Source organism: Plectropomus leopardus, chromosome 13 (genome assembly GCF_008729295.1).
Source record: "Plectropomus leopardus isolate mb chromosome 13, YSFRI_Pleo_2.0, whole genome shotgun sequence".
Lineage (NCBI taxonomy): Eukaryota > Metazoa > Chordata > Actinopteri > Perciformes > Serranidae > Plectropomus > Plectropomus leopardus.
In genome coordinates, this window is record NC_056475.1 from 31,321,576 (window position 1) to 31,347,670 (window position 26,095).

The 26,095-nt window shown below is 39.6% G+C and overlaps 1 protein-coding gene across 2 annotated transcripts in view; it reads left to right on the forward strand.

The window, feature by feature from the left end:
• arhgap32b (Rho GTPase activating protein 32b) overlaps window positions 1-26,095 on the forward strand; it is a 157,780-nt gene that overhangs the window by 56,472 nt on the left and 75,213 nt on the right. For both annotated transcript variants that reach the window (XM_042498778.1, XM_042498779.1), the window contains exons 3-5: window positions 7,389-7,494; window positions 14,223-14,317; window positions 14,641-14,725. In XM_042498778.1, the coding sequence (XP_042354712.1) occupies window positions 7,389-7,494; window positions 14,223-14,317; window positions 14,641-14,725 (286 nt within the window). The remainder of the gene's footprint in view (window positions 1-7,388; window positions 7,495-14,222; window positions 14,318-14,640; window positions 14,726-26,095) is intronic.

The window sequence follows — 26,095 nt, forward strand, 5'->3', positions numbered from 1 at the left end:
TAGTTCTTCATTTATCATCTCCTCTAGCATAGGATACACTGGACCATGCTTTATCAAAGGTTTACTTTATGTTAAGTTTCACTTTTATGGCTTGCAGCATATATCACTTTTATATTTGAATTCAAACCTTTTTAAAGAAGTCATGTTTTTTTTGGATTGTCTTTGTTTATATAGCAGCGTGCATGAAACAACATGGTAAAAATGCACAGGGCAAAGTAATTAAGACTAATAACAATAATAGTAATAATAATGATAGTTATAATAGCATCACCAACAACAATAATAGTAATAATAATAGTATAAAAACCAATACAATAAAGATGTAATCCATCTCTTGGTACACTGCAGTTTCATTACAGCAGACACATATCAGTCACATCTGTTATGGCATAATTACACAACCTAGAACAGTCACATTCCTGATTAATTCTCCTTCTCATCTTTCCTTGACCTCATGACGTTTTCCATCAAGGTCAATGAAAAGTGGTTAGGAAAGGAGCTTATTTGGGCTATTCAACTGCAGCCCAGCTGTGTGATCAGGTAGGCATGCCAACCCCTTAGTCCAAGAGCCACGCAGAACAGCAGTATATGTGTATATATGTATATGTATAAGTGTATGTATACTATCAACAACGGGATAACAACCACTCCAAGGGACCAAGCAATAGACCGTTGAAAAGAACAAAGCAAAATAGCTTGGACGAGTTGGGGAAGAGAGACTCGCTGTAGGAAACTGAACAGCTAGTGAGGCTCTGTCCGGAGGTAAAAATGCTGCGGTGGAGCTTTTTCCTTTGACAGAGATCAAGTTGCTGCTGGTGACTCTGCTCCAAAGCATCTTAGAGCAGAGCTTCTGTGTCAGTAGTATGGCAGCTAGTGTATCTTGCCCACCGTCAGACCTGTTGTTCTGTGAGGGAAAAGTCCTGTGCTTAACCTGCTGCAGCAATAGTGCTGAAATATTTGTGCATCAAACCTGCATGATTTCTGTTTGAGGTTGAACATATGTTGAGTCAGGCATTCAGTGGCAAGGCAGCCTAATAGCAGAGACACAACAGAGTGGTGGCTGAGGAGAGATGCACAGTTTTATGGCTTTCATTTTCTTAGCAAAACAGAGCTGCTGCTGCTTTTATGCACCAAAATTGAGAGGTTGTTGAAGATGTCTGAAAAGAGCTCAGATTGAAGCATTTGTTTTAAAAGAAAGGTTCTCTCTGTTGTTTCTTCCAGAGTTAGAGAGAGAAACATTCAACTCAGCAGGAGCTTAGGAAGTCTGAGGGAATTCTTTCTGCCTCCTCCTCCGTCAGTTTCTCCTCTTATCTGGTGTTTCTAAAAGTGGAGAGGGTAGGCGTAAAGCAGGCACCAGTGCTGCGTGACACGAGGTTAAAGCTAGGTTTTCTGGCTGCGGGGTTATGAAGTGTTTGGAGCAGGTGCTGGAAGGAGCAGTTCCTTTCTCCTCACATGCTTCCTCACCAAGGAATGCTGGGAATGCTGGGAGTGCACCGCACTTGTGAACACAGAAGGTGATACTTGGTGGGTAAATGCCCTGTTGAAGCGCAGCCTTTATCTGTGGCGACTGAAAGTGCTTCACACTGTCTCAGCAGTTCCCAAGCGTTCCCTGGTAAGTGGTGCTTAAAGCATGTCATCAGGGTCACTGTGGTCGTGAGATGTCAGTCAGTGGACAGAAATTCTGGAAGACTTCAAGTTTTTTCTTTTCACTTGCCAAAAAATAATGATTCTACATGGCTAGAGATGATGGTTTGCTTACCCTGTGGAATAAACATAACAATACATAACAATATGCAGTGTTTCCCCTAGATTTTTTTTCATGCCCGGTGGTACACACTGAAAACACTTAACAGAGGCTATGCCTGGAAGGACTTACTCGTGTGGTTGGCTTCAGTCTGATGGCACAGGGCATCAGCAAGTTTGCATTCAAATTTTTGTTCACTGTATATTAAAACTTAAAACAAAGTGAACACAGCAAGGAGAGGATGTCTGAATAACCGTAAATTAAAGAAATAGAAGTACATCATGAGCAAAGTGTGCAGAATTCACTGCTGCTCTTCTTTTCTTGGCTTTGAGAAATTTCACCACAGCATCATTCTCCTTTCTGATCTTCATGTTTGCTACCCGGCTCAGTTGAGAAAAAAAGTGAATAAATTGGGCTTTGTTTCACACAGTTTTTTCTTTTTGGATGGAGGCACTTAGGTCATTTAGCTGACCTATGACCTCCTTTGCCTTTTTGCTGCTGCGGAAATTTAAACCTGCAATCCCGTATTCTGGTAGTGAGAGTAAAAACAACATTGTCGACCCATGTATACGTCCTTAGGTTAGAGCTTGCCATAGTCAATTTAGTAAAGCAAAATGATCTGCACAGGATGTTTTATTTTGAATATTGAGACGATTCACTGCCTTGTGTCTGTAACTTCATGCCTGACTTGCTTTGCAGCTTGAAGCAGAGAGCCTCCCCCCTCTGTCTGTGATTGCCACGCTAAAACAGTGGATAAAATATTTTTTGCGTAACACAACTGACTCAAAATGACTCAGTTCTCTATCAGAGTTTAATCCATGCACTTTGGAAAGTCTAGAGATGCCTCACCATTATATTAATTTATCCACAGTTAAGTTAGCAGAGCCCTAAGCAGGAGGCATGACCCGCCCTTCTCTGTGTCTGATTGGCTGCCTAACATTCTTACCCTTAACCTAACCAATTGTAAACCCTTACGGCTTCAGCGACCTGGACGGCAGTCAGAGAGCACAGGGGAGATTTGTTTACTGCCATAGCCGAAGTAACTTCGGGGTTCCCTTCCTTCACTTGAACCAGCAGCTGGAAAGCAACTCACCAAGCTCCACTTGGTCTTGAGAAACAGCAGAATTTATTTACTGAAAACTGTAACTTACACTGCACATTTACTGCTAAGCTAACCACTTTACTGCTCGGTGAAGGCCTGTTTCTCTGCTCTGCTCTGTATATTCTGATGCATTCACTGACACTCGAATCACCCGCTTGCTCGCTTTCGTTTGACCACTCACACCATACGCTTACACATACACACATTGCCTGGTCTGTAAAGGAGCCACACCACTCTTACAACACAATCTAACTACTGAAGGCACAAAGCACTGGCCAATCAGAGGCTGAATAGGGTGGGTCATGACTTCTAACTCCTAAGGTGAAAAAATACAGTGTACTTTGGCGTCCTACATAAACCTTGCAAATGTTTAGGCCTGGTGGGGGGTCTCAGCCTGGTGGTGCACCAAGCCTGAAACACTGAATATGGAATTATATGTGTGCCTCAATGCCGTGTGTATGGTGGAACACTTGGAACACACATTAAATAATATTTTGCAATCAAATCAAATATGTTTTACATAAAAATGATTGCAGAGTAATTTATTAATTTCTGTGCTACTATATCATCCTATTTGCTATTATTCACAAAACTTAAAACATCTCCCATTCAGTTTACTCATTTGCCCTCTACATTTTTCTGCTCTGTGTGCGGTGAAACCCTTGGACATTTGCTCACAGTGGGCCTCCAGTGACCCCACTGTGAGCATAAACAGTCCAAAGATAAGTGTATGGTCAAAGTGCAAACTTTCTAAAGTCACCATCAACACTACAAGTTTGACACTCTGAGGATTTTTCAATATTTTTTTTTGATTTCAGTTTATCAATATTAACAGGAAAACCACTGCGGGTGCTTCCCTGTTGTAGCATGTAGTTTGCTCTAACTTAGTTTTCCCCTGACCTCTGCTTGTGTCATCTACAGTCAAGGTGATGTTAATGACCTTTTGGGTCCCAAAGCTGTGAATGTCTGCACCATTTCCAAAGAATCTCAGTGATCTTTTTCAGCCTCACTGCTTTAATGAGCTCCACTGGGAGTCAGGCTGTATACACAGTGTGTATGTTCACTACCTTGTTCAGGATTTGGTGCAGTTGGCAGGAATACAATCATTTCAGAGTGATGGGATGGTATTTGTGAGCAGTGTGTTCCCTTTTAATGGGCTCTGAGTTCATTATTGTGTTTACTGTCATTCTTTAATTTAGGATTCATTCAGCAAAAGGTTTAGGGTCTGCCTTTGTAATTCCTAATTCAAACAATAATGGGGTTTTATTTTTGTGTATCTTAATTCCCCCTGAGCAAGTCAGTTCCATTGTTGGAATAATAAAGTTTCATTTGAACTTAGGGCTTGAAGTAAATTAAATATGGTGTTATTGAAATTGCAACAATACTGTAGGGCTGATGATCATTGCTTTCATAAGGTATTTACACAATGAGATTTGTGATAAGTAATGATCAATAATGTTGATATAATGACTAAGTGGGTAAAGGCAAATGATAGAACAGCTAGAACAACCTGTTCAGAAAATTACATCCAGCCTTCAAAACCAGAAAAAGGTAACACTAATGACATTAAGATAAACATAATCTAAGATGATATCTAGGATTTCAAAGTAATATTGATACACTGCTCAGCCCTACTTGAATATAAAGTGTCTAAAGTTATTTTACTCTTTGAGAACTGTGTTATAAACATTCTGTTCACTTCGTTGAAAATGCTGGAATATTAATCGCAACAAAAGGAAACACTGGGAGAAAGCTTTTTCAATCTTTAAAGAGATATATAAAAGAGAAACTTCCCTCCATCTAACCAGTGCATAGGTATCCCTCCTCCCCTACAGCAAATATACAAACTACAGGCTGTACTTTTGCATTTTTGTATTAACCCCCAACCATCCCACCACTGTGGACTTAAAGAGTAGGGAAGTTGATCAAGCGACACACCTGTCCCTCTACCTGTCTCTCAAACTCGAAACAAAATCCAACCAAATGGTAAAACAAGGCAGTGCTGATTAGAAATGAATCAAGATTATGTAACTGCACTGCCTGTTTCTCTCCTAAAATGTCTTCAAAAACATAATTTAACGGCCTCTTCAGCTGTAATAGTGAGAGTTTGCGAACAGGAATTCGGTGCCATACTACTTCCTGCACGGTTAAATCAGAGGCCAGAAAAACTGGGATCAAAAAGTAAAACTAAGCAGCGCTTGTTAGATATAAACCAATTGTTATTTTAATGAATTATATATTTCTTGCCTCCAATGTTTTCAGAAAGTTTCAGATAGTTACTGGTTAGTGATTATCTGCATCGCATAAGTAAAATTAACGAAAACTGACATCCGTAATCTAGTCAAATATTACTACACTGATATATTGCTCAACCCTACTTGAACATCTGAGAGTCAGTTGTTTTTACTCTTTGAGAACAGCTTTATTAATATTCTGTTCACTTAACTGAAAAAATTGGTGGAAAAATCTTTTTGTGTCTGTAAGTCCTGCTTTGAAACTGTACACAGTATTACTCAAGGTAGTTGAGCTGAGAAAATTGCTACAGTGCAACTGAATGATGAAGATTAGTGGGAGAGGGAGGTCGAAGAATTGCTTATTACTAAACTTTACTTCCCCGCATCTTGACTCAGAGTCCCGGCCCTTACTTCCAATTATCTCAGTGCAGAGACATAGTTTCAGCAATTGTTAGATGCCGTCATCATCTAGCAGCTGCTACAGGTGCTCCCATCCTCCACAAAACACAGAGATTCCACTTTCTTTCAATTCCTTCTGTTTTCTCCTAAGGTTTATTAGACTCATGTAGACGTAGCATCACTGCTGCATCCAGGACAATGTCTGTGTGTGTGTGCGTGTGTGTGCGTGTGTGTGTGTGTGTGTGTGTGTGTGTGTGTGTGTGTGTGTGTGTGTGTGTGTGTGTGTGTGTGTGTGTGTGTGTGTGTGTGTGTGTGTACAGTGTATGTACACTGTGTGTGTACCTCTCTTGTCAATTTGTGAAATGCTGCCATGGTAATCTGTTTCATTCCTCTCCCTGCTTCTCTCAGCCTCTCTGGAAACAGTGGCAAGCTTTGAAGTTGATGAGAAGTCTGTGGAGAGAGATTTTTTTCATCAACTTCAAGTTGTTCTATCATGGCAATGCTAATTCAAATATACCGTCACGTCATCAAATCTTCAAATGCTCTGTTCTGTTTGCTTACCTTTATTGCTATCTGCCTGCTGACCACACCTTAGATTGAAAATGTTCTGAGCTGGAACCTGCAGCTTTCCATCTTGCTCTGACGTCAACCTAAATATAGCAGAACAATTAACACATTAATCAAAATAAAATTAATCAGCAATTATTATTTGATCATGGATTAGTTGTTTGAATAATAATATTATAAATTATATCTCTCTGAGTTTTGGGCTGTCAATTGGACAGGGGCTTTATAAAATGTCCTTTTTTATTTACAGCATTCAAAGCGTCTACTGATATTTTCCAATTTAGCTTTGGCTGTCTGCTGTCATATTTTCATGAAATTGAATAATTTGATTTAATGGGTTAGTCATATAAATATAAATACATAAATATGTGTGTATTTATGTATTTATATTTATATAAGACTAACCCATTAGTCATACACACACACACACACACACACACATATAAAATATTCATTAATTTCCAGAATTTTAACCCTTTAAATGCCAGGTTTTTGTCATGATGCCTCTATGTCTTGAGATGTAAATAATAATAATAATAATAATTCAACAGACTACGTGCAAAGGAGATTTTTTGAATGATCACAGCCTGAGATATGTCAGTGATTTGTAACAACATTGATTGTGACAGTGCCCCTAGTGGAATTAGCACGTATTTTCTCTGTATGCCAAATATGGTAAAAATGACATCATTGTGTGGAAAATAGTAAAAATGATTGGCCAGATTGACACCCAAAAATTAAACAATGCCTGTTTTTATGCTTTGATGGCTGTGGGATCAAAAATGTCAGTTTGAATGGGTCTCAAAGGAACATTTTTTGCACTGAACAGTCTGAATGTAATTTTTTAGTTTCCACAGTGTATTTTAGACTTATTGTAGGAGCTGAGCTGGAAATTCCAAAATCAAACAAAAATACACAATCTTGCCAAAGTTTCTGCCATATGCATGAACATAGCCAAAATGATCAAAAAAATGAAGAATTAATAACTTCTAAAATTTGCCAAACTGTCTGTAAGGGTTAAGCACAATGAACAGAAAAAAAAGAAGTACAACAGCATTGTAATGTTGTTGTAGTATATGAATATCATTGTTATGACTGAAGCTTTAAATTTTTGAACACTTCGGCACAGCCCGAGATTGAACAGAACAAGCAAAAGACAATTTCCATGTCTTTTTTTCTCATTGCCTAATCAACAAGATAATCATGAGATCAATCACTAATGAATTGTTAGTTACATCCCTGAAGCTAAGTATCATCTGGGTGAAATTAAATTTAGTTCTAAGTTGTGTGTGTGTGTGTGTGTGTGTGTGTGTGTGTGTGTGTGTGTGTGTACTGGCTGCAGGGGCCTGAGGCCTGGACGTCACCTGGAAGACGACGATATTGTGCCTGAACTGGCTAACATCCATCCAAGAGAGAGACCTGACTGGGAGGAGACCATCAGTGCCATGGTGAGACACATGCACACACATACTCAAAACACACACGCGAACATGTGACGGTTCTGTTTTGAATACATACAGTATTCATCAGTGTCCTGCTTTCACGGCGGGTCATCTTCAGCTCACTGAGCATCCTTCCAGTGGTGACACCACACGCTCCTGATCAGCCTGTTTGCTGCCTGTCACAGTCTTATCAGTCTGTGTTTAACCCAGTGGATTGATTGGTTGTGTCTTTCTCTCCTGTGTCTCCTCTGTTCCTGAAACACTATCACACATCCCTAATTAATGCAGATGACTGCTGGCATCCTGCAGATACCTCACTCTTCACTCTTTGCACAGACAGTCATCTACCTGTCTGTGTACTTGTGTGTCATGTTTATTTGAGCCCTTCTCTCCACGCTGGATTCCATTCACCACATAGCATCATTCATTATTTCCTTCCCTCCCATCTTTTGGGTCTTGCTTCTTGCATCAACAGCACGGTGAAAATGAGGCCGTCTCCATGGTAACGTGCCGAGCCACCCGTGGTCGGCGCGTGGTTGGAGCCCTAACGCAAGTGCTCACTTCGATCGGGCAACAGTGAGAGAGAGAGAGAGAGAGAAACAACAATCTCACCAGGCTAATGAATATTGATCTCAGAGGCGGGGCTTTTAATACTGCATGTCTGCTATTCTTTGTTCAATATTTGATACGAGAGGGACTCTGTACTGGAGTGGCATGCATTATGGATGTCTCTGGTGGTTTCGAGGAGGTGATGAGCAGCGCTAAGCAACTTAGTGTAAGCTGTCACACCAACGCCCTGTTGCACTGTGTAGGATAGATCATATTCTGTGCCGACTGCACTGGCGAGGCATAAAGGAACAAAACACTCCCAAATCCCTGCAACATCACGATAAAACGAACAGTCAAATAGTTTTCAATAATCACAGATTTGCCATGACATAGAGCATTTAGATCACAGAGCAGGAATAGGCTCCAACAAGTTCAAAGCTTTCACATTAATTTAAAACATCTGAGTCACACAGTCAAGAAAAGCATTTGGAATGTGCCTATGGCTGTTTGGGGTTTCGCACGCACGCGAGCACGCACGTATGCACGCACGCACCCATGCACCCCCTCACACAGTTTTACTGGCAGAAAGCATTCAAAAAGCGCAAGTTCAATATTTCATGTAGTTGTAAAGCTCTTCATTTTAGGGCTGCTAATTATGATTATCATTAGGGCTGTCCCCAATATTGTTTTTCGGTCATCAAAGCTTTGGTGAGAAATATCCAAAGCTAATAAAGGATTGAAGACTTTTTTGAAATGTTGTTGACAGTCATCTAAGATAACGTGACAGTTGGCCACTTTGTTGGCTTGCAGGTTGCAGTCACGTTTAGCCATAATAGCAAGAATACTAAAAAAAAAAAAAAGAATACTTCACAAGTTGTCTAAACTGTTACAGTTTCAGGTCAGCTTGTTGTAGATTTGTGATATGCCAGTTTCTAGGGCTGTACCCAGCTCAGAATAATGCAAGTCAAATCGGATTTGGCTGTTCAATACTAGTATTTGATGATTTGTTTGGTTTTTGATACAATTTTTTTAAGTTTGAATGTTTAAATGGGATGTTCAGTGTGGCAGTGGCATTCATTTAATATAGTAAACAAGCTAACGGAGCTAACAATTGGTTGTAAATAAGCAACAAGATTTTTTTCTGACACTAGATATCAGCAAAAGCCATAGACTATATTGTATTAAGTTTCTGTGAGCTGTAAATTCACCACCTCTAAGCAGAAGGTCTCTCCTCTGTCCTCGTCTGTGCTGCTGCCTATAGTCTCAGTCGACTGAGGGTCTCCGACTGATGATTTGAATCTCCCACTTTAAAGGGGCAGCCATACTAGTGTCTCTTGACATATCTGGGACTCCACTTTTTGGATGTCATCTTTGCAAATTTTGAAATTATTAAAGACACTTAACTTTCTTGACATTTTGCTAGCATATCTGTAAGCCTGTCATATATGGTTAATCTGTCCCATTTTCATTATTAACCAAAAATAATTAATATGCAACGGAAAAATTCAAGTAGTGATTTCAACACTGATGACCAAGTCAACAATCAAAGCTTTGAGGCATTCGGGTCGGCACTAGATATCATTATTACTCATCAATTTATTTGCAGCTGTGGCTCAGGGGGTAGAGCGGGCCATACACTTATCAAAAGATTTGGTGGTTTGATCCCCGATTTCTCCATCCAACATGCCAAAGTATCCCTTTGCAAGATACTGAATCCCATATTGCTCTTGAAGGCTGCTCCATCGGTGTGTGAATGTCAGTGCTGAGTAGCAGGCGGCACCGAGGTTGCTACGATTTGAGATTTTCAAGGTACAATTACTGTCTCAGAAAATATCACAGTATTACACAATTATTATCAGTTACAATAACCCTTTCGTAAATGAAGAAGTTTGTAGGGACTTAAACAAATGTTTACTATAATTGAATAACTTGGGTTAAAATAACCCCTTTTGAAAATGAAAAAAAATAGAGGTGAGATTCTCCGTCCGGCTGTATTATTTTTTTAAATAAATGCTTTTTTTTCAGTAGATAAGCAGAGTACAAAGTATAATAACAGTCACTTTTCATACTACGGTATATCTTAAAACCAGTATTCCACCCTTGGTGGCACCTTGTTGGGTAGCTTCTGCCACCACTGTTAAAATGTGTGTGTGTGAATGGGTGAATGTGACCTGTAGTGTTAAAGCGCGTTGAGTGGTCAGAAGACTAGAAGGGCTAAGTAAGTGCCCTTACCATTTGCTTACAATTTTTTGGATTAATCAATTAAATCAAGTTTACTCACTACTTAGGTCTACAAATTATCAGAGTAGTTAAAAATGTGCATGGCAGTTCCCCAGACGTCTTCATATGTCTTGCTTCGTCTGACCAGCAGTCCAATCCCCAAAGATATTTAGTCTATTATAACAAAACAGCAAAAGGCAGCAAGTCCACAGAGACAAGAAGCAGCAGCCAGAGAATGTTTGGATGATTTCAATGACTTTCCCAAAAATGTGTTTTGTATTTTGATCTTTTTTTCCCCTTCGTTTGAACATGTTTAGTCTCCCAGGTGTCCTCTAAACAACCCACTTTCTGTTACATTACTGAAATGAAAATTCCACAATGAATATATATACTGATAAAATCTGCTTTCATCAAAATCCATTCCCCAGGCTTTGTTAATGTTCTGTTGACCACAACTGCATTTGATTCGCTGTAATTTAAGCTATATGAAGCAAATTAGGGGCTTTGTGAAGGAATACCTTAACAACAAGAAGGATCGCTAACTGTGTGGAGGGGATGTTTGGGCCACACACCGTATCATAAGAACAGTGTATACCATGTCTCAGCATGAAGTGTTGTCATAACCTTAAGCAAACTGTGTGTAGTGGGTACCTGCTCCACCTGCCAGTGTCATGTTAGAATATAGAGTGCTCCAGGGATGACGTTTTTCTGTAGGCCGATGCAGAAGTTAGTGTCAACCTGATTAGCATCAAAAGCCTATGGAATTTTTCATTGGGTTTTGGATCATCGCGCTGTGGCAAACAAGCATTTATGATACTTACACTTTTTTTTTTTGCGTCTTCACTAATGAAAACCACTTCCAAGATTTTTGAAGCACAGGGTGAAGCTTTTGCACTCCTGTAGGTCAAAAGGTGCGCAGAAGACCAATGGCTGACGAAAGCAGAACAAAAACTCCTGCACACTTCGCCTCACTTGATCAAGTTTGAACTTTCATAACAACGTTTGGGTACAAAGACTGTCATCGAGTTATTTTACAAGACAATTGGAGAGATCGTCTTAAATAGGTTGGTTAACCCATGTAGACCAGTCAGCTCACACTACAGGCTGAAATTATTGTAATTACCATCAAAAACACCTGGACCAATTGAGTCAGCTCCTGACCAAAAAAATATTAATAATTCCATAAATCAGACAGGAGAATATATAGACAAATTACACTGCCATTAAGGTTTACAATAAAAAATATATTGAAAAAAATGCATCTATGTGTGTCAAAAATAAAGTGAAAGACAATAAAAGATTTATATTGTAATTTGAAATTGATAGCAGCTTTACAGCATGTCCTCTAGAGCCTGTCCCTAAATAAAATTTAAAAAAAAGATTTTTTGAAGCCTAAATTAAATAGTCAGAAGTAAAAAGCTAATGTTAGGCTGTAAACTAACTACACTACAATCGCATCGCGACCGCTACAAGTTTGTAAAGCCGTGTTTGGCGCGACTTGATGTGATGAAGTGCTGTTGTCTCATTTAGCTGCTTGTTAGCAACCACCTTTTTTTCAGACACACAAAAGCTTCTCAGTTCTCAGTGGGTTATTTACTGACATGTTAATGTTGTAGAACAAATCGTGAAAGTATGTTAACTATTTTAGGCCTCTATCCAATAATACACTTAATTTTGGACAGTTCAGAAGTGGTACACTGAAAAGTTAGTTCTCAGCTTGAATCAAAAAATATCAGGTTTCTACAGGTTGGAGAGAGAGAATGAAAAAGTCAAGGGAGAGTGGTCTCATTAATAGTTGTTTAAATAAATATCTTTGGGGCGCCTTGTGGCTCAGTGGATAGAGCAGCACCCAATATATACAGAGATTGTATCCTCGCCGCAGCGACCGTGGGTTCGATTGCAGCTTCAACCCTTTGCTGCATGTCGCCGACCCCCTCTCTCGCCCCCACTCTCAAACTGTCCTGTCCATTAAAGGCAATAAAAAGACCCCACAAAAAATTATTTAAAAAAAATAAATAAATACCTTTTGCTAATATAAAATACACCTTATGGAAAAAAAAATCTTGTTCATTGCAAATAGGTTTTTACGCTTGCATGAGGTGGTATTTCAAGCAATTTGAAAAGGCCATATTTCTCAGAACTTCAATGGAAACACTTTTTTGGCTTGTGTAGGTCACATGATGCTATGGCTATGTGCTTGCACATAATTCTTCAAAATTGAGCCGATCATCTGGATGTTTTGAATCCACAATTGCTCTGTGAAATCGTGGACTATCACCTCCCAGAAATCCCTCATATGGGGTTGAATTAAGAGGTAGATTTGAATCAGTCTTTCAAATTCTATTGGCACATTTCTCTACAGAGTTGTACCTTCATCACGCGTTCGTGGAGGTTCATAGCTGCGTTAAAAATCCATGGTGAGCGTTGGAGGGGAATGTGTTTGGTTTGAATATGAAATACGACCCAGGAAGTCCAGCTGGAGATCAGTGAGTTTAAAGGCCTATCATACGCAGAAACACTGCATAGAGGGTTCTGATAATCTGAGGAAGGGTTTAAAAACTCTGCATCATGTCATCAAGTCATCAAGTCATCATGCTGGCAGTTAATATGTTTTTCAGTGTATAATCATGCGGTAAACAACAGAAATACAGAGTTCATGTTACAAAATAATCGACAAGGAAGGCATGTCTAACCCAAGTGACCCGCTCCTGATGAGCAAACGAGTACATTGAGTTTATGTAACCCCCCGAAGTCCACATGAGTCATCAGAAGCATTTTTAAGGAGGAGAAAAGAGAACAGTAACAGAACAGTGGGATGCACCAAAGCTTTGCAGAACACCGTCATCAACAATTAAAAGTCAAATAGCTTTAATAATGTTCTACTCGACCTGAGCAGCCTGTGCTCAACTCAGCCTCTTGATTTACATTTGTTAACAAACTTGCGCTGCTCTGTCATTGATTCAGTTTTCATTTGTTTTCAAGTTGTCATAGTGTTAACTGAACTCCAGTTACACCTAGCAGTTAGTAGCTACGTTACATGCACACTGATATCCCCCTATTATTCTAATAAGGAAAGCATTCTGAATTTGATGTCAGGTTATATAAACAGCATATACTTTTTAAATATTCTTAATCAGGCCGTTTTTCTGTATTAGCATTTTCATATTAAGACGTGGGATATGCCGGGATTAATCGGGTTCTAGGAGCATTATTTGAACATGTATACAGCCAGTTCAGAATATGTGTCTCAACAGGGGGTTTAACTACAGTTTGCGACACATGGCTTCTTGTGTATTTACGGTTGCTCTGTGTGTTGTCATGGATACGCTGTCCACAAACCAACTTGTCAACATTTTGCAAAGCTGTGGGGTAGAGATGAATGCAAAAGAAAATCACATATCTGGTTGGAAAGGGAATCACACCTGCTTTTAAACTATATGAATGACTTGGATATCAACAGGCTTTTGGACAAGCACAAATATTGCAGCATAGACCTTCTCAAGAGGCTAAAAGAGAGGGAGTCCAACAAGTCCACCACCATCAGGAAACTGAAAAAAAACATTTTAGATGCGAAGAACAAGAAAAACTGTGACTCCAGCTGTTCTACTTTCCATATTTTGACATGATAAACAACATATTAGGGCATGTTAATCAGAGTATGCATACTATACAGTATATAAATGAAAGTGTTAGTGAGATATTCATGTTACTAGACATGTAAACAGCTGTGTAATATTGTCTGTTTTGGAATAAAGGCAAAAACTGGACTATTTCGTGCATGTAAATGTACTCAGTGAAGTTTACAACCAACAGGCCTGAATACACTTGAGGTTTAAAGCCTGTTGGTTATTTGAATGTTTCTACAAAGAAAAACTTAAACAGATAATTGTCCAATAACAGCAACACCAGAGATTGATTTGTATGCAGCAGCTGGATTGTAATGTTTGTGTGTTTGTGCATTTTAGGCGAGGAGCGCAGAGATCCCTGAGCTGAGGACGGAGCCCCTCATGCGCTCATGCAGCAGCAGCACGGCCAGCATGAAGGTCAAGAATGTCAAAAAGTGAGACACACTCGCACACACGCACGCACACACGCACACACACACACACAAGCACCTGCCTCTGCCTGTCTCCTCCACCTCTCTCACATCTCTGCTTCCCTCTGTTCATCTCTATTTATCGCTCTGAAGTGGCTGTTTATCGCCTCTGTTTCCTGCTTGAGTTCCTTCCATTCCCTGAGTCTATTTCTGTGTCTTCCTCCTCCTTTCACTCCCTCTGTTTGCACTGCACTTTCCTCCTTATACTCGTCATACACACTCTTAGGTGTTATCATGAACAGTAGATGAAGTGCTAACCAAATTGTGTGTGTGTGTTATCTTTGCAGACTTAGCTTCACCAAGGGCCACTTCCCGAAACTGGCAGAGTGTGCTCACTTCCACTACGAAAATGTAGACTTTGGCACAATTCAGGTAAAGACCATGAAGCTCCTCTTCTTTATTATGTCACCACAGGGATGGGGAGTCTTATCACATGTCCCACATGATGAAGACTGTAACATGAAGCTGGGCCGATGGTCCTCAGAGTGATGTGTTTGCCTCACCAGTGTGTTTTTTAATGTTGGTGGAACTGGCTGTCAATCATGCTGCAAACGAAGCTTTGAGCTGCACTGTTTTTTTCTTCTCTCGTGTGGCTTAGAAATGCAAAAAAGGTTCATCAAGACAGAAGAATGACTCACATCTCTTCTAACTGACGTCGAACAGAATTCATTCTTTGAGCAGTTGATATCACATAGATGGTTGATGATTTACATTTGCTTGATATCTTTTTAAAGCCCAATTGGCTGCAGCTGGACCTCATTCAATCCAGCTTTATGCACTTCAGCTGACTGGGGCTTCTTTCTGTAGAACTACTACCTGTCTACCTGTTATTTATTTGTAATTCCCCTATCTGTAAGTGTAAAACTAAATTGCAATATAACTTTTTTGAAAGAGAAAAAAATGGATTTCAGGGTTCCCTGTGCTGTTGACCATGCTCTATTTGAAGGGAATAGTTAAGTTGTTTTTAAACATGAGCTTTCACTAAATGCATGCAGGAATTGGCTCCAGTCCATTTGTGACACTAAACAGGAACTGGCAGGTGTAGAGAAAGTAAGGACGGTCATTTTTAATCGTCATGAGAGTTTGAATGAGAGTTTTCTTTTTGGCTTTTCATCGTAATCTTTCTTACTCACACAGCTTTGTCATTATGTTAAGGAACCAGTAGGGGTCAGCAGTCAACTAAATTTTTGACACTGCTGTTAGGAGGGCAGAGCGAGAGAGTAATCTAAAAAGCTGACTACTGTGTGCTTCAGCTGCAGGTTATTTGTTGATGTAACTCAGGTTACACCACAGAAACCATCTATTCATTCACTGCATGCATAAAGGATGAGAACTCTGCAGCTAAAAAGAATTGTGTGCAGTCAGTAGATTGCTTCTCCTTTTGTTTTCCCAGCTGTGTGTGCTGGCTGCTCGTACTGGCACAGAGCAGCACCACTGTCTTACCCTCTGTGGTTTTCATATTGCTTTCGAGTAGTCCTGTCTTTTGTTTCACTGCTCTGAGGTTTTAGTATTCAGCTCGGCTCCTGCCTCTTCTCCTGAGTGAACAGAACCTCCAGCGAAAACTCATGTCCTCTTTGTTTGTTGAGGGATTAATTATTCTCTGTTTGTTCCCCATGTCAGTCACTACATTCTATGTGTAATCTTGCCGCAGCCAAACATCTTAGCTTGTTTAATGAATTGGTCACAACTGATTCTGACATGATATAAAGACTTAAACATTTATTTATGATATTTTTTGGGTGTTTTTGCCTTCAATTGATAGGACAGCACAAGTGTAAAATACAGCAAAGGGCCGAGGCCAGAGTCAAACCTGCGGCCAATGCAGTGAGGACACAGCCTTGATACATGGGGCGCCCGCTCTATCCACTGAGCCACCAGGCGCTCCAGACTTAGACTGTTTTGATGAATCAACACAATTCTGCTTAATGAAGTCAGACAGGTTCCTTAAAGTTTTTCTGTCCATCATGGTGCTTTTTGACTGATGTGCTTGCAGTGCCACATGGACATATTTGCTGAAAAATGTATTGGACTTCTGACTGTCATCTGTTATAGCAGTAGCAGTTACCACCTGGTCCACCTGGTGAAGTTTAGGAATGTGTTTGTGTTAAAACTCCAGCAGTGTTTGTGCACTCTGCATCAGGCTCTGCAGACTGTGAGCAGTATGCTGGGTTGAAGCAGTGTTAGGACTTGGGCTCAGGTTGGCGTTCAGCCTTCTGCTGGAAGACATATTCTTTCATTTCCATAATAAAAAGCCTTGCCAAGGAGAATTTGAGTCAGGCGAGGTTTTGTTGTGGAAACATTAGAATCTCATAGTCACAGAAGGCCACAGAGGACGGTGCCTGCACTCAGAGCAGCACTTGCGTGGCAGTTTTGTTCTTATGATTCTGGTATTTCAGATCATACTTGCCAGTGGTTTTGTCAAAAGGGGGATTGTCTTTGTCCAGCTGTTGACATGCCATTGACATGAATTGGATTCATTACATCATTTTAGATTTTGTTATCCTCCAAGTAATGCACATTTTCTGAATGCTGAAAGACATTTCTTTCTTTAGACCAAACAAAGCCAGAAGGGACAGTTTGTGCTAGGCTTGGGCAGTATGTTATATTTAATAGCTTCCTGAAATTTCAGCGAGGGTGTATGATGTTATTAGTGTCTGACCCCCACCCACCACTCCCCTGATAGCAAGTGTGTGAGTACTTACTTTTGTATTTACTAATGAATACACATTACAATCCAACAAAATGTTTGAAAAAAATAATATTCTCACCCTTATTTTCCTTATTAAACAGAGAAATACAACTGTACATCTTTTGAATTCAACTTCCTCGCACTCACATAAGACTGAGGCTTAATTTCCTCATTAACTCATCATAAAACACACTTCATTCTAGGGCTGCACCTAACGATTATTTTTTTTATCGATTAATCTATCGATTACTTTTTTTATTGATCTAACTATTATTTTTTTTATTACTCTATTAATATAACAAGGAATTTACCGAAAATAACATTTTAAACTTGTCATGCAAACAAAAATACCAACAAAAAATAGCCCAGTCTTAACTGGTAATCTGTGTTTTACAGTCTGATATAAAGTCTCTCCAAAATAAAATTAATGCAAGAGCTTGTTCCATTCAAGTAAAAGCAACAGCAAAATAAATAAAACAATGTAAAATTCAAGTCACTTATGAAACAGTTTCTCTTTGTTACAGTAACAAACCTCAAATCCAGTCCAACAAAACATCTTACAGTAAAATTAGTGGTATTTGAAAAACACTATAACTTTTCTCTAACGGAAATAATTACAACAAGTACATTATTTCTACATAAAAATAGATCAGCCTTAAGTGGGCCTTAAGGCATACCGCTGCCTGCTGGTATGAGTGCTGTATTTTCATATTTCTAAGCACATATTCCACTCATTTATGAAGTTATACAAGCTCCTGCACAGCTGACAACCCCGTCCTGTAAATGTTTCAAAATAAAATACATTGTCTCAGCAGCAGATGGCATTCTGTCCAGATACACAGTCAGAGGGCTTTTGTTTTGAAAGGGAAGCAAGAAGGTTGAGGTAAAACAAACATCTTTGTATTTTCTCATCTCTGTGACAGAGAGAGACTTTATACTGCAGTATAAAGTGGTATAGAGTCAACAAACACAAGCGTCACACGTAAAAAAATGGCGAGCCACCGTTTCTCTAGATGTGCTGCAGCTGACATGCAGCTCAGACGCGCCTGACAAGTGCTGCTCGGGCATGCAGTGTGCACGCTCTAACTTGTTACATGAACACCGAAACAAAAAACAACACGCTTGGCGCAGCTCAAGCTCTCATGACGCGCACTGTGTGAAATGGTGCGACGTGTCAACGCACATTACATGAATCGACGTATTCACATAGTCAATTACGTTGACGCGTTGCCCCAGCCCTACTTCATTCACACTCAAAATAAAGCTCACCTAAACCATCTTGGTTACTCTTGTTAGTAATGTAGTTAGTAAGTCCACTGTTCCAACAATCACTTGCTCCGGTTTGGTTAAAATAAATCCTTAATTCACCAAGTTAGATGTAAAAACATGCTGTTAATCCCCACAGTCTCTCTCTGCCTGCTGGCTGCCGGCTGTTTACAGTCCTGTAACTTCTCCCTCCACCACAAGGTGTCACCGTGTCTTTCAGCTCAGCTGCTTGTTTCACCAGTAGAGACTAGAGACTGAGGTCTGAGTTTTATAGAAAGAGGAGCACCTGTATTTATAACAGTAATGAAAAACATATCCTATGGATTTCTAAATACCCTGGTATACTATAATACTGCCCGAGCCTAGTCTGTGTCCTATCACATTTTTTAGTTTGGCCTACTTGTGCAACCAAGCTGTTGCTAATAAAGTATTGTTAATGTAACCTGACGAGCAGACTGTCAAAAATCTCCTGTGCTCTTATTGTGGTCTCTGAGCTCAGTTTGGATATAAAGTCTGTACAATTTAACTGTCAGATTTATTTTTATTAACTGGCAACAATGAAGCTGATTAAAACTGATCCAGTCCAGCCAGTTAGAGAATAATTTACAGGCTCACTGGTATCCTTTGGATAGATAATATGCTGTGATTGCGGCTGCTCAGCAGAGCAGCTGCTACATTAAACTGGAGTTGAGCTCTCATTGGGCAAAAGTCACTGAGAATGCAGACATGTTATTTCATTGAGATTTTAAGTGTTTACAAATGTCATGTTAGATGGCATAGTATAAGCTCTCTGTGAATGAGTCAGCACAGCCACATGTGTCACTCACATTTATGTGTATTGTGTGTAGTTGTGGGTATGTGAGTACACAGTATATACTGCAGGGTCACTAAACAGGAAATAGAGAGAGGCAGTATTGTATGGACCTGGGCTGAATGTGTCTGTGCTGTGAGTCAGATCTATAGAAAGACAGTTCAGTCCTGGCTCAAGTCCTCTCACATGATCTCAGAATCTGATTCTCGCTGTTGCTGTTTTTTTTTTTTTTTGTACACCTTCTTCAGTTGAAATGATATCTTCCTATTTCATGAATCCCCACACAAACCAGGATAGGCTTCACATTTTTGTTTGGTGTATGTGTTGTAGCCATCTTCCTGACTACTGAATAGCCTTTTTAGCAATTTTAGAGCATGGTTCTTTAATGGGAAAGAAATATTTTATGAATTCCTCATTGAGGAAAATCAATTTGCTGAAAGGCACATAGGCAGTGCCCAGAAGTTGAACTGGATTCTCTTCAGATACCAGTCTACAGTCTGTACCTGGTCTGTGCGGGACTTGATCTAGCCCCCCATCGTGACCTGCCACCGCACCCACTATAGATGGCAAAACTAATGACATTACCTGCAGCTTCAGCTGTACTTTATGTTAAGCTAAACACAGTTGTCCAGGACTTTGCAGATTTTTGGGGATTGTTGTGGCCTGAAATGCCTGATTTCACTGCAGCTTTTCAAGAAAAATTCCAATTCACGTTGTGATGCCTATAGAACATAACTTGTGACATAATTACTTTGACATTAGAGACACTTTCAGCATAACCCTTATGCAACTGTGCATTTCCACATCAAGTATATGACATAAATGTGGGGCCTGTTGATATAAATGATTTAATGCCTGTAGTTGATGGACCTACAGTATCCACTACCATGGATAGAGCCTCTTAAGAGAATAAGCCAGTGTAATGAGAAAGCTGTGCTGTCAGACACGATTGTCCAATCAAGCTGCTGGCACAGCGTAAGAATTATTCAGCTCATCTTTGTGCCTGCAGGAGACGAGCTACCGCTAATCTAAAGACTGTAATTCTGAAATCTCACACAGCTCCTCACAAACACTTCTTTCTGTTGATGGAGGTGACAGATCACTAGTCTCAGCAAACAATGCCTCATTTCATCATCACTCTTTGGTATCAGGTAAAATGTATTTTGTGAGACATTGTGGAGAAAAACTAATGAAGGGCCATAGCTGTGATATCATTTATAACTGGGGAGGATGAATGCTTTGTGACATATGTAGGGGTGTGTGATATGTCAAATATACTCAAGGTATTACAGCTTGTATAAATATAAGTATGAAAAATAAGTAAGTATAAATTGTTACGTAATCTTTATCAGCCATCTTGCTCTCCTCTATTTTGCAGAGCTCCAGGCCATCACTTTTTATTCACATTTCGCACTACTGCGATAATAAAATACTATTAATATGTGAACTGGTGAACTGTTTGTTTCCAGCTTACGAAGAATAAATCATAACATTTAACAGTGCTGCAGTAACACTCTAACTCAATGAGTAGTAGTGGTGGTAGTATGAGCAGGTGAGGTGTGTGTTTGTATTTGCAGAGCTCACATTGCGACTATGTAGTCACATTTGCAACTACGGAGCACCAGTACCACTTAGAAATATTAGTAACCTAAGAACTGGAGAGCTATTAGTTTGTTGCCCGCTCACAGTGAATGAATCCTCACTCTTAATGGCATCGCGGTATCTGTCTAAATGTCTGCTGACACTAACATTCAAATGTTGACTGGAAGCTTCAAGTCCACAGCAAAAACATCAACACTTCCTTCAAAATAAAAGCACCATGGGTGTTGCTGTGATTTATTCAATTATAACAATCCTTTCTAAAATCTCATTATAAAAATACTTAACTTATATAACTTCCTTATAATATAACATTTTATTAAATGTTAGTATAACACTATTATAATTCATTCTATTCAACTTTTTTTGATACTACTACTTTACTTTTTACTTTATTTGACTTTATTGTAACTGCAGTTCATTCAATTATTTTTTTTTTATTTTAGTGGTTAACATTAGTTTAAAGGACATTTAAAAATATCAAGATATATACCTGTATCGCGATATAGCCTTAAAATATTGCAAGAACTTTTTAAAGCCATATCACCCAGTCCTGACATAATATGACATAATTCTGTTAGAAGCATGCTTTTGAGAAATGTAGACTGACCATGAGGGGACACTCAGCAAAGCTTAGGAACATCATGACACTGAGCAGCTGTAGATACACCAAGGAAACACCCCCCATACTGCTACGCCACCATCCGTCTGCACTGACAGAAAGCTGGATGCCTCCACAGATTCCTGATACTTATATGGAATTCTGAGATTGACATTTTTTTCTCTTCAGTCATCAGTTTGATGCGATCCCGTGTTTACTGTCAACCTGAGGGGTATACCATGAAGCCAGATTAGTGGCTTAGTGAGGTTTGTTGAGTCCAAGGTTAGGGTTTTCTGTCCTGCAAAGATGGCTCTCTTTTTTACCTGGCTACATCGCCATGGTAACTTATGCAGCAAACTTAACCTGGTGGGGAGCAGGTTATGTTCAGAGTTCTCAGCTGAGATAAAACATTATAAATACACTATATTCAAATTGTTAAGGCATAATGTTGCATAAAAGCCACCAAATGAAGCTGTGCAGTTACGGTAGCAGTTTTCCAGGGGAACCTACAGTTTATCACTGATGCAGAAAATCTGAGCAAGAGTATTGTTTTATTTTATTCACACAGTTGTTGTGGCTCTCAGTGACCTACTGAATGTGTTTGCAGCGTTCTTGTGTGCAGTGTCACTACAAGAAGCTTCTATAAAATCACAGGCAGCATTAAACATTAACAGTTATTTGTATTTTTTAATAAGAATGACATTTCTTTGCACGTGAAATGTAATATAATTCCTTCAAATTATACCATAGCGTTATCACTGTGGATTATGTTTTTATGTTTGGTTGGGATTTGCTGCCGTCTGTTTTACAGTGCTGGTATATTACAGTCGATAGATTAGTCTTTTGGTATTTATCAAAGATAATATTCAATCAGAAACATTCATTTCACTGTAAATTGTCCACCACACGAAAACTATTTATATGTCTCCTTCATTACAGGACAGTATCAGACCTAAATATAGACTAGTATTAACTTGTTTAAATCTGCTGCATGAGGTTCAGAGTTATAGAGCTGCAGAATGCAATTTTTGCTTTCACACAATCGGTAATGGTCTGCCAGCGTTCCCCTTTCACCTTAATTTAAGCAACAGTTTTGTTTTATACTGTGACACCTATTAACATCTGTCAAAGGTGGAAATCAGCGGCTCACGATCAATCATTTGTAAGTGTCAAAAGATGTGCTGAGCGTCATCTGACTGGTTTTATGTGAATGTGCTCAGAGCCTGAAGCTGAGAGCGTGAGGACCTGTTTGCCTGAAGCGTCAAATTTTTGTTGGAGTTTGGAGTTTTGTTCCCACAACAATTGTGTTTTGGGGGCCTGAAACACAGACTTTTTAAAACTGGACTTCAGAGTATAATCTTTTGAAAATGCCACACCTTCTATCGCTGTGTAAACTGGCAATGCACAGATCCTGTGAGAACGGTGACGTCACAGCCGCACTTTGCACATGTACATGGTTTTCTTCTATGGTGTGTCATTACAAAGTCACGCAGCCAACTACTGGTCTGGCATGCATACTACAGCGTTTTCGGTTGTTTTTGCAGATCTCTGTACACGTGGATCGTTTTCACAAAGTTAATATATGAATGAGGATTTTTTTTTTTTTAAACACAAAAGACCGTTTATAGTAGGGCCATTCTTGTCTAAATGTAGCCTGAGGTAACAGAGACAAGTGATAACCTCTTTAGTGCTACCTGTTATCTCTAAGTGAGGCTTTAGGGTTTGTAAGCCAGCTCAGTCAAAGAGGGCCTGGCTCTGCTGAGCTTGCTTGGTGGTACAGCACTCTGACAGTAGTATTTACAGATATCTCTCTGCACATAATTTTTTTACTCAGCTGTTTGGGACAAGATGTTACTCACATAGACCTGCTATGGACTGCATGTTTTATTAATTTGTCTGTTTTTCTGTTACTGGATCTTTCTATGTATTGTATCAAATTGCCAGAGGGAATGCATTCACAATATGATGGAACCTCTGTGCAAAGCAATCCCGCTGTTAAAGTAGACATTAGAATGTGCAACTGCAATAACTGTGAATGCCAGTGAACTGGTTGACCCTGTGCTCATGCTGTTTATGTTGAGCTGCTGTTGAAAGGAGATGGCTGTTTGCCGTAACAACATGTGTATCTAATCAAGTGGCCACTTTGCTGAAACCTCACTTATTCTTCCGTTAACATTTCAGTACAAATACTGTCTACTGTTATCCTCCAGACAATGGGACATTTCACTGTCCATGGCCTCTGCTTCTCTTGATGTCTCTGTTTAATGTCCTCCAGTGTCCCTCAGCCCTCTCCCAGCCCTGCAGGACACTCACTACATGATGCAGTCTGCAGCCAGACACCAGAAAAACATCTTTATTGACTTCGACACTACAATCCCTCTGTGCCAGTCAGCCCAGCTCTTCCATATGGTTTATCTACAACCTAGCATTTAGTCCCTCCTTGTCGCACACACACCACACTGAGGTTCAAGCTCTTACACATTTTACTATTAATGTAGTGTTCAAAACCACACAAGCTGCTGCTGTCCAAAACCATGGCACTGTTCGGTGTACAGTGACTGAATAACTTTAAATGTTGTCAGAAAATTTTAAAGGGAAACCAGTCAAAAGTGTGCTTTGCTTCTTCTTCCCTCACTGTGATGATTGAGCTTCACTGTGCACAAAAAAAATATTTTTCTTCCCTAATTCCAAAAAAGACAAGCTGTTGATATGGCTTTTAAAAGTGAATCATCCACTGATATTTATGTCTACATGCAGCTGTGCAAACTCTGAAGAGCTGGAGCTGCTTGTCATTTCACTTCTTTGCGTCAAGGTTAGGATAGGATAGGATTTTCTCATAGTTTCCTACTGTTGGTGGACTTGTTGGACTGTGTGAACACAGCCTACATCTTTTATTCCTTCAAACACCTTCCTGAAAAGGTTGGTGCTTCGATATTTGCTCATATCCAAAAACCTGTTGATACCGAGTCTTTCATAATGTTTAAAAATAGGTGTGTTTCTTGTACTTAACTCGAAATGTGAGCTTAGCTTTTGGGCATACAATTCTATTCCACATTCTTGCAAAATGTTGGCTAGTTTGTAAAAGGCCAAAGTTTGTAACAGGTAAAAGGCCATATGTTGCAAACTGCAGTAAAACCCTAGTTGAGACACATACTCTGAGTGCGCTGTACACATGTCCAAACAATGCTCCTAAAACCAAAATAATACTGACAGCTGCACACCTTTTGAATTTAACTTTCTCTTTGTCACAGAGGACTGACGAGACTTAATTGCCTTGTTAACTCATAAAATTCACTTCAATTAAACTCGACAGACACAATATAAAACTCACTCAAGCTGTCTGGGTTCCTCTTGCTAGTAATCTAGTTAGTAAGTCCACTGTTCCAACAATCATCAGCTGCAGTTTGGTCAAAATAAATCCTTAATTCACCAAATATGGATATAAAAAAACATGCTGTTATTCCCCACAGTCTCTCTCTGCCTGCTGGCCATTTACAGTCATGTAACTTCTCCCTTCACCACTAGGTGTCACTGTGTCTTTCAGCTCAGCTGCCTGTTCCATCAGTAGAGACCAGAGGCTGAGCTCTGGTGGTGCGTGCTGTGCACCGCATACAATGAGTTTAAAGAAGAGCACCCATATTTATGATGGATTTCTAAATATCAACGGGTATACTGTGATACTCTGATACAAACCAAGCCTTATTTCTTGTAGCCATAAACTGAGAAGTACTTTGTAGAAGAAGTTGAAGTAGGAGACATCTTGTTTGTAAAAATATTAGTATATTAATGGATTCTGAATTTTTCAGTGATGGAGTAGATTTGTAATAATCTTTATAAGTATTCAGTCAGTATGACAAACAGAGAGACAGTACGAGACAAATTATTTTTCTAAGCAGGTTATTTTTATACATCTTAAGATATATGAGGGGGAGGGGGATCTTTAAAAACAGAATATGATGTCCACATGACCCTCATCTCTTTGAGTACTCAAAGAGCTGTTTATAAATGAATGTCTTTGCAAACTGCAGCCTTTAAGTAGTGCTTTCCATAAGAGCTGCAACAATTAGCTGCATTAATCAAGTCTAGTAAGAGAGAGAATTAATTAGTAACTGTTTTGATAATCGCAAAATCATTTCAATCTTTTTTCAATATTCACTAGTTCCTGATCTGTCATTGTGACACAGATTGGTGGTTACAGCCCTACTTTACATGTAAAAGTTGGTTTCAGGCTCATTCCTGGTGCATCTTCAATATCTTTCAGTCGCCTGCCATTTATTTCCACGGCTTCCTCTGTGTTACTGAGGTTACAGCCAGACATGCAGCCCTTCAACACAAAAGCTCTCTCTTCACACACAGCCAGAGGACAGACAGTTAATGGCTGTGTGTGCAGGAAATATTGTGCACCAAAGATAATTGATACAAGAATTTCAGCACCACAAGTGCATTATGAAAATGTAGGAGAAATGCATGTTCTCAAATATAGAACAATGATAAACATGGAGTGTGATAAGTGGCCCGAGACATTATGTGTGTGTGTGTGTGTGTGTGTGTGTGTGTAGGAAAGACAAAGACAGAGAAGGGTGTTGTATCCAGCCTTTGACAATAATCATGGCAATCAATCTGAGTTTAACAGCTGTTAGGGAGTGCCCCCTCTCTCATCTCGACAACAGTGCATGCTCCTCCAAAGCCTGTGGTTTTAGTGTGCGGGAGAATGAGAGCAGTGGGCTAGATGGATGTATGCATGCGACCATGCGTGTGATAAAGATTGACGCCCTT